Source organism: Tyto alba, unplaced genomic scaffold (genome assembly GCF_018691265.1).
Source record: "Tyto alba isolate M040663 unplaced genomic scaffold, T.alba_DEE_v4.0 Super-Scaffold_5, whole genome shotgun sequence".
Classification (NCBI taxonomy): domain Eukaryota; kingdom Metazoa; phylum Chordata; class Aves; order Strigiformes; family Tytonidae; genus Tyto; species Tyto alba.
In genome coordinates this window covers 2,979,100-2,994,634 of record NW_024881326.1, presented here as the reverse complement: position 1 = coordinate 2,994,634, position 15,535 = coordinate 2,979,100, and the positions used below count along the sequence as shown (strand labels likewise).

The 15,535-nt window shown below is 41.1% G+C and overlaps 1 protein-coding gene across 4 annotated transcripts in view; it reads left to right on the top strand.

Moving 5' to 3' along the window:
- Positions 1–10,207: 10,207 nt before the first annotated feature.
- The window catches only part of ZDHHC15 (zinc finger DHHC-type palmitoyltransferase 15), a 29,255-nt gene continuing 23,927 nt past the window's right edge, over positions 10,208–15,535 (top strand). For all 4 annotated transcript variants that reach the window (XR_006166920.1, XR_006166919.1, XM_042807055.1 and 1 more), the window contains exons 1-2: positions 10,208–10,346; positions 13,905–13,931. Coding sequence is in view for 2 of the 4 variants with exons in the window: in XM_042807055.1 (XP_042662989.1) it covers positions 10,229–10,346; positions 13,905–13,931 (145 nt within the window). In the remaining 2 variants the exon portion in view is untranslated. The remainder of the gene's footprint in view (positions 10,347–13,904; positions 13,932–15,535) is intronic.

Below are 15,535 nucleotides of genomic sequence, written 5' to 3'. Positions count from 1 at the left end.
TGGGTTTATAAGAATTTTAGAAATAGGATACATTGAACGCTACAGTTAAATGAAAGTCTCACTAATATTCATGGAACAAAAGTGAATAAAACTTGGAAGTTTTCTTCCTCCTGCGACAGTTGAAATGCAGCTGTTTGAAATGCAGACCCCCGTTCCCCTCCCCACCCCCTTTCTTGGGGTCTATCAGCAAATTCATTAACTGGTTTTTGGCAGCAATATCGCTAGCTGATCTACATGTTCTAGGACCTAAGTGAGTTGAAACCGAATTTCAGGACGAAGTTCCAAGGAATAGCATTAAGGGCGTTGTTATGTATCACTATGTTAAAAACACTAACTACAATTCAGCAGGAAAAAAACTGGCAAAATACTACCTACTTTAGTCTGCCAATATTTATGAGTACTCTTGGGGCTCATCGGCATTACAAGAGAAGAGTGAATCTAGTGGTTATATTATGTTCCGAAAATTTTGGGCCAAAACTTGTTTTTCACACAGCATTTCAAGAAAAGTATTTTGTTTTTCCCACAGATTATAATGGACAATTGACAATAAATTGCATATTTCTCAGGGTCATCAGCCATAATTCACAACACCCAGTACCTCCTTAGCAGTCAGAATCTAGACTGGCTGAAGCTTGTATAAGGCAAGACAAAACGGACATGGATGGTCAAAGGCGGATTTAACCAACAGCAGTCACTACAGTATTTTATTCATTTTTTTGTCCGTTGACAACTAAAAGTGACAGTTGCAGGTATTTTAAAGTGTTCTAGTTTTATGTGAAATGGATTTATTGGAGATTCATAACAATGTGAACAGAACATTCATCACTGATGGAGTCAGCTGTAACCCAATGAATAGAATTTGCTGTTACTCAGGGCTGAAGCTAAAATAGATTACATGCCAAATTAGAAGAGAGAAATAGTCTCTGCTTAGGAATGGGGGAGAATTTGAATTACACAAAACACACCAAATCTCCTTTACTATCTGATTAATGGAAGATCAATTGGAAAAAAAAAATGATGGAGAAACAGAGGTGAAGAATTAAACTCTGATTTTGGAAATCAATTTCAGTGCAACCAGACTTTCAACAACATTTTGGCAGTTGAAAATGAGTTTAGGAATAAAGCCATGTGGATCTTTTCTTCTGATTGCTTTAATTACATCTCATCAGTTATAGACTTCTCTATATCCCCAGCTTCTCTACCTCAAAGTCTTTATCGGATAATAAAATCAAAGAAAAGGTACACTTGAATTGAAGGAAAAATAATAATGAAGAAAATGGACATTATCTCTAAAACATAATAAAACTAACAGTTTTATCCATTAGAATACTACGGAGAGAGCAATGCAGTGAACTGAGGGAGTCTGTTATGGACAGCTGAGAAGACACATCTCTAGGTGATTGCCACTAGAAAATGATTCCCTGCAGGTATCACAATTATGCTGCAGTCTGTCTGTCACTGCTGAGGTGGCTGAAATTGTGAAAAGAAAAACAGCATGGAAGAGCCCATGATTGACTTTTGAAAAGCGGTTAAGGGATTAAACAATTATAACTTGGATAAATGACAATTAAGGATGAAAAAACCTTTTAAATGTAATTGAATTTGAGCTCTGGAGAGAGAGTGGGACTATTCAGTATCTTCCATGGGGGCACAGGTAGGAAACTGAGAAAAATAATGAGGGTAAAAACTGAAATTTGGTGCAGTCTTCTAGTTAAGATGGTACAAACTTCTAGGTTCTAGAGGGTTCCGGTTAAGGTGGTATGAGCTTCATCACTGAGTCCTTTATATTTCAGTTTTATATTTTTTTAAGTTGTAGAGGATGATCTGTTACTGTCAGGTGTACAAACTAAATCTAAGATAATAGATGTTTCTTGTCTTCTGTGCATGCAATGCTTTCTGTGTATGTGCAGCTCAGGCTAACAGAGGAAAAAGATCATGAAAGCAAACATTCATCAGCTAGAATGTGCTTCTTTTTAGGAATATTTCTGATAGATGTATTAGTAGATTCTTGTGGGTTTCTTCATATGTTTTCTGAGTCAATACTTTAATATTATATACGAAAGCACCAAACATTTTTTCATAGGACCAACTAAACTTTTGTATATTTTGGATTTGTAGCTTTAGAAAGACAAATATTTTAATAGATCTTTCTTCCAAAAAATAAACAATTCCAGTATCCTAGCAACAGTTTCATAGCTGATTGCAAGTATCAGACTTCCCAGGGTATATGGAATTCATTCTAGCAATCCAATTTAATTAATTCTGTCTTCAAGCTAATTACCAGACTGACACAGGTTCTGAAGTTTGGAAGAAACATCAGATGTAAATGAGACTGGAGCATCCTCCAGGAAATGGGTGTGCATCAGTGGAGAAAAGAATAAGAAAATACATCAAGTCAGTAATTATGGCACTGATTTAAAAAAAAAAAAAAAAAAACAAAAACCAAACTAAAAATTAAGCTATTTTTTCTTAGAAAGCTCCTCTTGGCAGTTTGTGGAGGAGGTAGCAGTATGTTTGAGAGACTTTTACAGCTCTGGTATTTATCATGCACTTGAATGCAGTGGAAGATGTGAGGCAGTTAGCTAAATAAGTGTGTATACTACTGCTCAAGAGGACTGTCTGTCTTAGAAAGTGCAAATCCTCATAAATCTTTCCAGCTCAGAAGGTTCAGTTTGTGTTTCACTTTCAGAGGTTGAATACCAGTGTGCTGGTGGGATCACACCAGATCTGTTCTGTGGGATATGTAAGAGTTTTATCAGTATGAAACCATTTAAAAGAAAAAACCCTCCAGTAAGATAGGCAAAATTACATAAATAGAAAAAAACAGTTGCTTCTTCCCCATGAGTGGTTCTCTGGGCAAGACAACATTGACTTGAATGTTGAAAATCCCTCTCCCTCAAGTTCATTAAGGACTACTCCTTGCAGTGATTAGTCCAAATCGGTGGGTATTCAGTGCCAGTGATCATTAATCGGTGCTCATCAGAAAGACAGTCATGTTGGATTTCTAGTATCTTGATCCTGTGCAAGGGACAGGCTCTTTCTACTTCAAGCACTGGCTGGTAAATACACGGATCTTGATGATCTGGTGATGGATTGAGCTTTCATCAAGAGAGTACAGATACTATGCTATGTTATTTTGCAAAGGAAAATACCGCAAGGACCATGAACAGTGTTTTCAAGCCTATACCTTCAGTAGGAACTAAAAGCACAGTCATGCTGTTCTCCCTATTTCCTTGAGATTTGTCCTCTTTAAGTGCCTCAGGGATGAAACCAGTAATTTGAAATTTGCATCCATATTATCTGTTGCCTTCCCCATCCATATGCACTGTCTCCAAGAGCCCAGGGCAAAGATGCCATTTTACTCCGTCACTAACAAACCAGGTGCAGTCAAGAGATCTAACAGAATGTTAATAAAAGGTCTGATGAAGAACAAAAAATAAACAAACCTGCTATTGTGCCTGTAAGAATTGCTGCTACCAGGAAATTAAAAAATTACACATGGCATATGCTGCCTGCCTACACTCAGCACTGCTGTTCAGCTCTGAAATCATGTCCACCAGGTACAAAGAAAATCCAGTAAACTGATTTGCAAAAAATCAATCTGCAAACTCTGGTGAGATTACAAAAATGTCATTCTCTTCTGTGCATCTCTGAGACTACATACTTATTTTTACGGTTTAACTCAAAACTCAAAAGAATCACATAACTGTGTACAGCTCATTCTTGAAAGATGGCACAGACTTAAAGAAACCTGAGTTTTGCTGAAGCTTCACCATGGTCTGAGGACTCAAAGCTCCATAGTATGCTGTTTTAAAAGATAAGGAAATAATGATTTGGCTAGGAGTGTGTTTATCTGGTTTCAAAGTTCAGTAGTGTGAGGGAAAAAAGATACTGGAGAGTGATTGAAGAAGACACAGATTTTTTTAAAAAAAGTAATCTGAGAATACAGCTATTTTAGAAACCAGAAACTGTGTATCCTGCTACAACGCTCACGTAAGTGTTAAGACCTGAATCTACATAAGAACCAGGGATCAAAAAGACCATGCTTCCATCAGAGATCTGTTCTGTCAGACATTGTTCCCACTTCTGTCTGCCTGTCAGAGGCCAGGACTGGGCTCGGACGCGTCGGGCTGCTAGCTTGTTTTGTTCTAGAGAACTGCAGTGACACTTTGCTGATTAAAACCACTGAAAAGCAGCATCTTCTCTTCTTTGTGTTCCCCTTGTGAAATTTTCTGTGCTGCAGCTATCGTGTGCATGCACATTTCAAAGGCAGAGGTTTGTGTAGCACCGAAGGAGCAGCAGCAGCACATGCTGCGTGTGGGATTGCTTTAACCGCTGTAGCAACAGGTTCTTTGGCAGGGTTTGTCCCCAGCATCCCTCCCCTCTTCTGAGGGTGCCACGTGGGACCAGGCCCCCATTTGCTGAAAAGACACAGAGATTTAAGACATCACAAAAGTGTCTCCCTGGATATGTAGCATGTTTCTCTCCCTATCTGTTCCTCTCTAAGGGTGCTGTATGAGGAACGCTCCCGCTCTGGATTGCAGAGACAAGAGAAAAAGGCCCATCCGTTAGGTTAGTAGACTTTGTTAGTTCTACTAATGCAGTTACTCCACTGTCAGATAGCAAATGTCTGTGACAAATGTTCCGGATTCACTTGGTAATTGCAGGAAAGGAAGAGGGATGGGGAAGACAGGTTTGCTGGCGGTATATAGATGAATTTTGGTTTAAAGTTTTGCCTTTAAAAGGTAGGGAAAAATATATATCAGCTGTCTAATTAAAAGGTTGTTATTTAAAGTGCAAAATGAAGAACTCAGAAAGTAGAAAATGTCATATTTATGGTATTTCATGTGACTTTTTACCTAAACCTGTAAGTGCATTTGATCAGATTTCCAATCTCTGGAGTATATGAAGACAGTAGTTTTGGGGAAGTATTCTGAACAATATTTGGGCAAGGCTGTAAATGTGACAAAACAAGATAATGATTTTTCATCCCCAGTGATTTATATTTCTGTGGTTACCAGCACTGAGGCTTGTACAGGCCAGTCTCCTGTCCCTACAGAAAATGAGCAGCTCTTGAGCTGGAGGGACTTGAATGCCGATGAGTATTGCGTGGACTCCAGCACCCTCTGATGGTGCGAGCACTTGCTCACCATATGTTCCTCTGTACTTGCAAACAAATGACTGCATTTGTAATAACGAGACAAATTTTGCTGCAAATGGCCACTTTTTCACTTGGTGGCAATTAAAAGTTTTGTAATATTTTAAACAGCTTTACTTGCAATCTGTGCTGACAGACCTTGCTACATACTCCATATACCCTGCCCATATTTCCACATTAAGTTATGATAAAATTTTAACGTGGGGGATGGGACGATTGAGAAATCTGAGAGAGCAGGAAGCAGGTGATGACTAAGAGCAATGACACCATGTGTGCAGCTTATAGTCAAAGGCAAGGCGGGTACTACTGTACAGGACAAAGAAAGCTGGAAAACCTAGGGTGGGGCGGGGGGGAGTCAATCCACTTTGCTTCCAATATTAGTGGTAGGATAATTGTCTGAATCTAACTTCTGTACCAGAGCAGTAGAGAGAGGTCTTAAAACTGGTACGTACAAGCACAGCTCTACTCACTTTGTTAGAGCTCTGCTGATTTACATCGAGTATGATCTAGCGGTTTCCTTAGTTTACTTTATGCACGGCAAGATAATATCATTTATGTGGATAAATGTATGATAGGACCATTGTATGTGTGCACAAACTCATGTACAATACAGGAGTCCCAGTACAGAGCTGCAAAGTCCTGCCAAAAGTAACAAAAAATAGGTTTTCCTGGGGTTTTGGGGCAGGTGTTAATGTGTAAATGTGGCAGCTTATCACATGCAGTGGAGAGTTCTTACTGAATATAACAGAAATACAGCTCGCTCATAGGTTAGTACAAATCAGTCCTCATTATACCGTCACCATCTACCAGTACTTTGCTGGAAAATTGGGGAGAAGGGAAAGCTTTTATAACACATGACTGAGAAGTCACCAGTAAAAGTAGTAGGATCTCTTGTGAAGTCTGATCAGTTGCATCTACTTCTTCTTTTTAAAAGTATTCCCTAATCCTGATTCTTTGGCCCATTAGTCCTTTGAGCTTTCTGATAGGACAGCAATCAAACAAAATTTCTGAATTCTGGCCTGTTTGAAACCAATGGTGAAGGCTACCAAAAAACTCCATCTACAGCAAAAACTGCTGTGGCTGTTGGAAACTGTGTAAGCTGTGGTTCATGCTGCAGTAACTACACACAACAATCTGGATGACAGCCAACATATTCATCAGTGGTTACGGAGCTCCTCATGGCCACTCTCTGGACCAGCTCACTTTTATTCCTCTGCAATCAGCTGTTTAATTTTTCTGAAAAAGCTCGGTCTAACTCCTCTGCATGAGCTGGGATGCAGCATTTTTGATACAAAGCCCAAAGCCGGCATGATTAGATTAGCATGTGTTCTAAGATTTATCTGCTTACCTACAAGTACGGTATGCAATAGGCCACGATACGATCAAGGTAGGGAGGGTTGCTGTTTTCCTAAAATAAATGACAAAACGGGCCAGCCTTTAGGCCCACAAATCTTTTTCAGATCAGGAAGGAGGTCAGAAGCCAGGGCTCTCCTCTGCCAGTTGGGGTTGGTATTGGTTCCCTTTTTAGGTCATGGATTAGCACATCTTCTTGGATATCTCTGTCACTGATAAGCAAAACCATGGGTAACCTACCCAGATATAAATACATCTGACAATTAAAAAAAAAAAAAAAACACATTACACCTTTATTTTACACACACTAGGTTAAAAGTAGTTTGAAAAGTTAGATCTTCACAAGGTTTGGCTCATTACTGTTTACGACTGCTTTGTAGCTCTTTCCACATACCTTCAGGGCTTGCATATATTACAAGCTTAAGCAAGACTTTGAAATGAACAGTGGGGAAAGTAACTCACACAAATTTGATTTTCTGGATTAGAATATAATTTTGACATGCATACTGTGGTCTGTGCACAGTTTCATGTTCAGCACTGGAAATATAAACTGCATTTTCTAGTTGTGTTTTTTTTTACAGGACAATACAATTAAGCATCTTCTACCATGTGTAATTTTTGAAGAGCTTTTTCTCATAAGAAAGACAGCATTTTGGTGAAATTGGTACCTGTGGTCCTTTTGGGTTTTCTGCAATAGGTAAATTGTTGTAAAAACTAGCATTTGTTTCCTGAGTTTATATTGTTTCCTTCTGTAGTTTAGCTATTTTTTGGACCAACAACAAAGCCAGTGCCATCTTAGCTGGTGTCATTCTTACTCTAGTCTTCAGAATACAGCTCTTTGTAATGATGCGTTTCCTGATACCCAGAGTCTCCATGGCACTGGTACATCACCACCATCTTCCTTTCTTTGAGCACCCAAAAAGTTTTTAGAGAAAAAGGGAACGATGATAAGCCTTATTTAAATTGCCCTAAAGATGTTAGCACTTGATTTTCTCATCCGCCTTCCTTAGTGCTGCAGTTTTTGACAATAGTTTTAAACAGTCTAGTTATACCTATGGATGAAATGAGAGCTTTCTGAACTCTGCAGATGTTTGCTTCTTTGTTGTGTGTGTGATGTGCATTAGCAGGAAATTTCTCATGGTCAGAATGAAACTTAAAGATACAGATATTACGTAGGATAATCCCACTTCTTTCTAAACCACTCTCTTAGGTTGGGCTGCTTGCAACTGTTGTAGTTGCTGTGGAGCCCAGTGAGGCTGCGCATCCAGAGAGGACTTTCTTTCCTTTGTACAGCTGGCTGAAGCTCAACTTTAGAATCAACGTTTATTTTGAATTACATCTGTAGTATTGATTTCTGAAAAGGACACAAGGTACCTCATACCAATTATATCAAACTCCAGCTGGCAATTTCAAATGGGCAGCTACCATTTGAACCACAAGTGTAAAAAATGCATTATGAGAATCACAAGATTTCAAGGTTGCATGATTATTTTTGTTTTAAAGAGCTGTATTTGGGAATCTCTTACCTCAGATGAGCTCATGTTTATATGACTAAGTGTCCCCTGGAAGCCCATGAAACAAAAGAATTTTTAAGATAATCCACGTGGATCTTAGAACACATAGAAAAACTGGATGTTGAACAAAAAAAATAGTCTTACTTTTATTTACAGAGGCATTATCTGAAAATGTCTCCTCACTTTTCCACTGATGTCTGTTGGAGAGGTTGCCTTCCTGTTTTATATACACACAAGCAGGAAAAATGTATCATGGATGTGTTGTGCCTCCCATGTATATGATTATTAATTTTGAGATTTTAGGAGAGGGGATTCTGTGAGTCACTTCAGGTAGCGATTTGGCTCACAAGAATGATTTTTAAATTTTACTGTTTGTAAAATGTATTGCTGGCAAAACTATTGGCTTCTCAGTTCTACACAGTGTGTGTAAAGAAGGAGGAGACAGCAAGTGGGCATTCATATCTCACTCTTTGAAATCCTCAAAATATGGAATGTATCTGTCCTAAATTCCCTCTCTGACTGCCCTGGAACGGGGCATTTCTCTTTTCATCAGATATAAATATAGATATAGAAACATACTGGATTTCACAGTCTAAGTCAGATTTCTGAGCTTTCATGTTCAGGGTTACATGCAGCTCAGGCAAACATATATTATGGCATCTGCAAAGCTCTTTTGCTATAGCAGGGACTATCCAAAAGCTTGGGTAAGCTGGACCGCACAGAGAAAATTAAAACAAGTGCCAAAAAGTTCAGGTTTTGTATTAAAGAGTTTAGTAGCATGAAGAAGAGCAGGAGAGTGACTGTATGGACTGTGAGCAGAACAGCGAAGTTAAGACTGCTATTGCCTCACTACCGAACAAATTTTTTGAGAAAATCAGAGGTTGTAGATCATCTCCATCTTAAAATATTGAAAGAACTAAATGTGGAATTACAAGTGTGGTCTAAGGTTTCACAGGTGATGTCTAAATTCAGGGATTCGCCCAGGAAGATGGCAGATGTGGTACCTATACTCAAAAAAAGAGAAAATTTGCTAGAGGCAGTACAGCCTGCAAGTTTGACACCACCAACAAGGAAAGTTTTAGAATAAGTTCTGAGGGACAAAACCGATGAACAAAGGTGACTGGAAAGTGGGGTAAATGACACCAGGGTTTTGTCAGAAGTACATTCTATTAGATAAATTGTTCTCTTGATGAGAAATCTAATTTCCTTAGCAGAGGTAATATAGTAGATTTAATTAACTCAAGCCTTAACTTAAAACATGTTAGTGAATGTGGAAATGAGGGGGATTCCTACAGGAATTCAAAGGGGGTCATGGAGCAGACTGGGGAGTGGTCTATTTTTCTTCTTCTTTTTTTTTTTTTTTTTTTTTTACATTAAAGGCTGTGTTATCGGGTTGTTCGAGGGGACACTCATTTTGTTCCACAGTTTGTCTTGAATCTGATCTTCCCATGCATATTCACTAGTAACCCAGGTTTGTGCTTAGGAAATTTGAGTGTGATGGCGGTGGTGCCAGCGCAGGGTCAACCCATAGAAAAACAAGATAAGCCTAATAGAACAAAGTACAAAATTGTATGATTACTGATAAAAACAACTTTTAGTGTAAAGATTTATCAGTCAGAAGGAAGGCCGAGGACGGACATCGGAGCACATTAGATGTGTAAACCGCTGTGGGGATGGTGCGACGGAGGAAGAGGCTGATGTGGGCTCTCGGTGGGGTGTTTGTAGCACAGGTGAGGGGAGCCGGGCCAGGACAGCACAGATGGACTTAAATTAGGGCAATTAACGAGGAACTGTGGCTTGTGCCTACATCCCTGGGAATTCCAGGAGCTTTTTGACACTCCGGCCAATGGCTCCGGCTCGCAGGGTGGGACAGGCTTTGCCATGGCCTCCCGGGAGTGGGGTCGGTGGGCAGTGCCGCGCCGTGGGTCGTAAGCAGGTTGAGAAGCGCTGAAGCACCCCGCAAAAGGGAGCCTTTCCCCGGCCGTGGGTCGGGACCAGTGGGCAAGCTGAGGCCGGGGCCAGTGGCCGCCCTGGCCCCGCGGCCCCTCCTCCAGCCCGCGCCGCCAGGGGGCGCCGCAGCGCCGCGCCCAGCCCCGCCGCTGCCCGCCAGGCCGCTCAGCCGAGCACCGAGCGCCTCCCCCGCCTCCTGGCGGCGCTCAGTCCCGCGCAGCCGACGGCCGATGGGGCCGGGCTGAGGTGAAAGATGGCTCTGTCGCGGGGGCTGCGGTGCTGTCAGCGGGCGTTCGCCTGGCTGCCCGTCCTCATCATCGCCCTCGTCGTCCTCTGGTCTTACTACGCCTACGTCTGCGAGCTGTGCTTGGGTGAGCGCGCCGGGCCGGGTTTGGGGGGCGGAGGGGGCGTGAGGTGGGGTCGGGCCGGGGTCGGGGGGCGCGGGGCCCTGTCCCGCCCACGGGCCGCACTCGGCCCGGGCTCTGCCCCCGGCTCTGCCCCCCCGCAGCAGCTCGCCTTTCCGGGGGGCAGCGCTGCCCTCCCGGTGTCGGTGTGAGGGCCCCGAGGGCGGGCGATCCCGCTCGGCTCGGGCGGGACGCGCAGCCCCGCGCCCACCTCCGCAGCCGCGGGGGGTGTCTCGGCTTCCTTCTCCTTTTTCCTCCTCCCTCTCCTCCCCGTGCGGGCTGGGGGAGGCGGGCTCGCTCAGGTGCGGCGGCCCCCGAGCCCCGCGGCTGGCGGGTGTTGCCACAGGCTCCAGCCCCGCCGGAACCGGCTGGGTGAGTGTGAAGAAGCACTTCATTACTAGCCAAGCCCACGGTGGGATTTTTTGTGGTGTGCTGTCCTGTTTCTCCGTAATATTTATATCCTGGCTGGGGTGGCTAGGTGTTGCGGTTTCTTTTACTTAGTCATGAGCCCGTGTTTTGTGTGTCCTCACGTTAGCCAGGGGAAGTGACGCTTGTGACGACGGGGAGATTTATACCCGCAGCAAAAGTCCGTATCGTTGCCGTGTGATAACGTTCAGATGCGATTTCTGGTTTCAGCGGTAACAAAAATCAGTATATGCCCTGCATTACAGTATTTTTTTTTTATATTCTGAAAAGTAAAGAAATAGCTTATGTTAAACCGCAGTCACGAGTCAAGTAACTTGTCAGACTAGCACAGAAAACACTAAATTTTAGAAAGGACGTTTTTGGTGCTAGCTAGTAATTGTGTAGTTTAATGGAGCAATTTATATAGTAGGTTGCAAACTTTCTTGTGTTTGTTATGTTCTGGTTTAGTGTGTTTGCAAAAATCCATTGCTAAAAGAAAGGATTGCTAGGTCCGGTAGAGGTGGAGAGAAAAGCTGGGAGCTTGGACTTTTGAAATGTTGAGGGAGAGCATGCGGCTCTTTCTCTTCTGGATGGAGTAAGCCAGATAAATGAATCCAGAGTTCTCAGAGCAGTAGTTTGAGACGTTTCTGTGAAAAGAGCTGCCTTCTCTTACTGCATAGCAAATGCAAATCAGATTTTTGTTAGGGGTTGCCAATGCAGTAAGATCTATTGTTTTTCCTTGGTGGGGACTAAAATGAAATGCAGTCTCTTTAATGTGCTTTAATTGGTAGCTAGGCAAAACCCCCAAATACTTAATGACATTTTATTCCATCTCTGAGATTGTGGGCTGTTTCTTTCAAGAACTCACATGGAACGATATCTCCAAGGTGCATGTAACTGTCAATTAGACCATATGACAAAAATTTGAGTATTTTCCTGAAATGCTGTCAGTCTTCTGATATATGCTTTGTTTGCAGTGCTGTGCAAATTCAGTAATATTTAACACTGGTTAATTCCAAGTCTCAGTGCAGCTATTAGAAAAGACTGCTGATTTAAGTGGGGTTTGGATTGGGCCTGTGTTATTCTGAAAATGCTGGTTAAGCTGGCAGGAGCTCATCTTACTGTCTAGAATCACAGTTTAAAATCACTCCTGTGCCCACACCTATCTATTTTTTTTTTGCCCCATCTTTCTCTCTCATGCATTTTATTTGTGTGTGGAGGAGGTTATCTATACAGAAGTTGAAATGACTAAATTAATTATTTTAGGATTTGAACATTAACTGTTGGTATATGCAGTTACTTGCAAACCAGCTCTCAGGACATTATTTCTCTTCCAGATTTCTAATAAGGCTTTTTGTGTTGGCTTCTTTTTTTTTTTTTTTTTTCAGGTTTCCATTTCAGCTGCTGCAAGCATGTAAATAGTAGATGCTTTCTTTGGATTCTTAATTTTTCTTCTTTAGTTGTGCAGGCTGCTGAGGATTGAAAGTCGTGTAGGGGTGATGTCCTAGAGGCATCTCATGATACTGAGTTTTAAACTTCCAGTGACTGGTATGGCCAGCAAGTCATATTCCAGAGGAGTCCTTGATGTCATGTCTGGTTGGCAGTTGAACAATGACCCGGTGTCCCACAATAAAACCTTTTATATAATCTTTATTTGGGAGGTTTGCCATTTTCTCAAGTAAAATCCTGAGAAAGGCCATGCTGCAAATGTGACGTGTACTTCAAGAGGGAACCAAGCAGAGTTTGTGAAAAGCTGATATACTCTTTAAATCAAAGGAAAAACTAAAGGCTTCTTAACAGTCTTGTTCATCTGAAATTGAGGACGCAGAAACACAGCAAATATTTGGTCTCTTTTTTCTTCTACATTGTTGTGTATCATAGAGCTTCAGGTCAAAATTGTTTCTTAGCATGGTTTTAAGAAAAGCTACTTTAATTAGTAAAAGCAGGACCTCTTGGTTCCTACTCTGATTTACATTTTTCCAAATTTCTTATTTAAGTAAGATGATAGAGTCATCCTTGAGGAGCAGAGTCTCTTTCCAGGTGCTGGCTGTAGGCTAGAAGTAAAAGGTTCCTATCCCTCAAGCACTTCTTTTTCTGTACAGTCTGAGTTATGAAGGGGTCACTGCCAGTATTTGCAATGTCTCAAATCTTTGAGTGTTTCAACAATATGATCTTACCTGTGTAAGACTGCTGTGCCCCTGGGAGACAATCTGTGGCCACGAGTTTCCCTTCATTCCTCTGTTCCTCCAATGAGCAACGTATTTCAGTTGTAACCATTAGATTCAAGGCTATGGACTCACCTTAAGGGGCTCCTGGCCCATGAACTATCTTTGTCTTCCAAGCAGTATTCTGTCAGGATATCACGGAACTGGGCCGTTTTCAGTTAAAGAAATATGTCTTTATCTTTTCTGTTAAACTTGGATGATGACTTTTAAAATAATGGATGGATTTTTAAAATAATTAGTAGAAGTAGACATTGAGCAACGTACCCCTTGTTGGTTGCTCTAAGTGGTTCTGTTAGTAGGGACTGTTCCTACAATTAGGGTAAAGAAGGATTGCAAAAACTTTGCTAGTAGGAAGTGTAAAAATAGTTGAGTCATTACAGTGTATCCTTTGTTGCTGACTTGGCCAAAGATGAGACAATTTGTAATTTTTTAATTTATGCTGATGCAGAAATGCATTGGGACACAGATAACTGTGGAGGATCAACACCACCTAGACACTAGTGCAAAGGAGGCTACAAGTATGTGCTTACAAGCACATGCAGAGAGATACTGCTTGGATGGTTGCTAGAGGAGCCGTGGTAATCTTGTCACATCACTGTCACCAGTGAATTATTTTTGTCATATTTCTAACGCACAAATATACAAAATATCTTTTAGAACAAGGGAAAATACAGCATAAGTAACGGTTATTGAACAACCTGTTGTAGCTGTCATTTGCATGAGTAAACAAGGAATTGTTATGGATGCTTGTGATTTGATGCTAAACTGTAGGCTCTCTTCTGCTGGATTTGAACTTTTCTCCTAAAATGGCTGTGTTTCAAATAGAAACGTTATTTGTCAGAAACTTTGCTGGGAGTCCTATTTGCTCTGTAGACACATGTTTTTTCTTTTTCAGTGACTCTGAGCAACCCTGTGGAAAAAGGTATGTGCATTCAGTTTACTATTTGACATTCAGTACTTTTGTAAAGAGATTCACAAATGTTCTGGTTAAAATATCAAAAATACTTTCCATCATTTTTTTTTAAACTTGCATACCCTTTCAGTGTTTCCTTCCTGTAATTACACATCATGAAGTATACAGCATGTGTTGTTAGACATGCTATAACTTTTAGATGTATTGGGAAGTGCCTCTCTTTAGTCACAACATGAGCAGAAGAACCTGAAAAGGCTTTGATCCCTTTTACTCTTTCAGAAGAAAATATATGTGTGTCTCTGTATACACCTAAGCACCTTTCTCCCTTTCTGTTTTATGTTTTCAGAGCTGATTTTACAAGCTAAACAGAAAAGACAACTGGCCTGCCTGATTTTTTTCACTATTTTATTTGTTCTTTCAGTGAAAGCTGTTTTTAATGGTTTTTGTTAGGGATGCTTTTGCAAAAGATTTTTTCCCTTGGTTCTGTTAATCACTAACCATATATTGATTGATAACACAGCAGCTTTCAGTTACTGCCACAGATGAGTTAGAACAAAGGTTTCTGTCTCATTATTGCTTGGCTTGAACCCTTCTCAGATTCATTTGGTAGGAGAGGCTGACACTGCCGTGAGGTCGCTGAGCGCGTCGGGCAGAGCAGCAGGATCACGGGGTGAGACTGTTTCCACTGGTGCGCTGCTGGAGGCCACAGTCGCGTTCTAAGGATAAGGGGTCAGTGGCCATTTCAGTACTCCTCCTCTTCTTTCCAGGAGGTGCTTTGGAGGCATTTGGCTAATACAAATGGCCTCTTACCTTCGTTTCTTCTCCCAGGGTTATGAAGGATAGAAATGGGTGTAATGGTTTTCACCTGGCAGATTGTTCCATGAAGAACAATGCCTGCTGATACTTTAAAGATCCTCCAGATTGCTCCATCAAGTAAATTCTCTTTCCACTAGAGAGCTGTCCTAACACTTGAAACTGTTACAGAGAAACTGTAGAAAGCATGATGTTAATGATTATTCAGCAGAAGAAAGTTATTAGTTGCCTAATCTATTAGTGCATCTCCAGGTCAGCTTCCTGTAACATGTTGCTGTATCGTTTGATCAACAAAATGAAGCCTGTTGCAAGATTTATCTCCCTATGTACTAATTTTAAAATGACTGAGTTCCACCTGCATGTGGTATAAGGATAACATCTCAAACAAACTTAAGAGCATAATAATGAATTATCATTGGTTCACAAGTCAGTCACACAATCCATCATATCCTTGTGAGGTGTATCAGATCATTTGCCATCTCAGTAGAAAGTCTCAAAGCTGTGTTTGGCCTTTTTACCAGTTACATTTTCACAGTCAGGCTTGCCTGAGACGTTAGGAAATGTCTGGACTTCAGACTTCTATTTCCACTAGTAGTAGTTATTTTAATCTTAGTTTGCTTGAATTTGAAGCTTAAATGAAATGGGGAAAATGAGGTTATTACTATGATTAAATAGTGTGTTTAAATTGACTTTGATAATGTTTTAGCGGGTTGAGTATTGAAGAAATAACAATCAGATAGTTTGTGTAGCTGAAGGATAGCTGTCCTTTGGCTTTCTGAACCACAGTATGCCTGCTTATG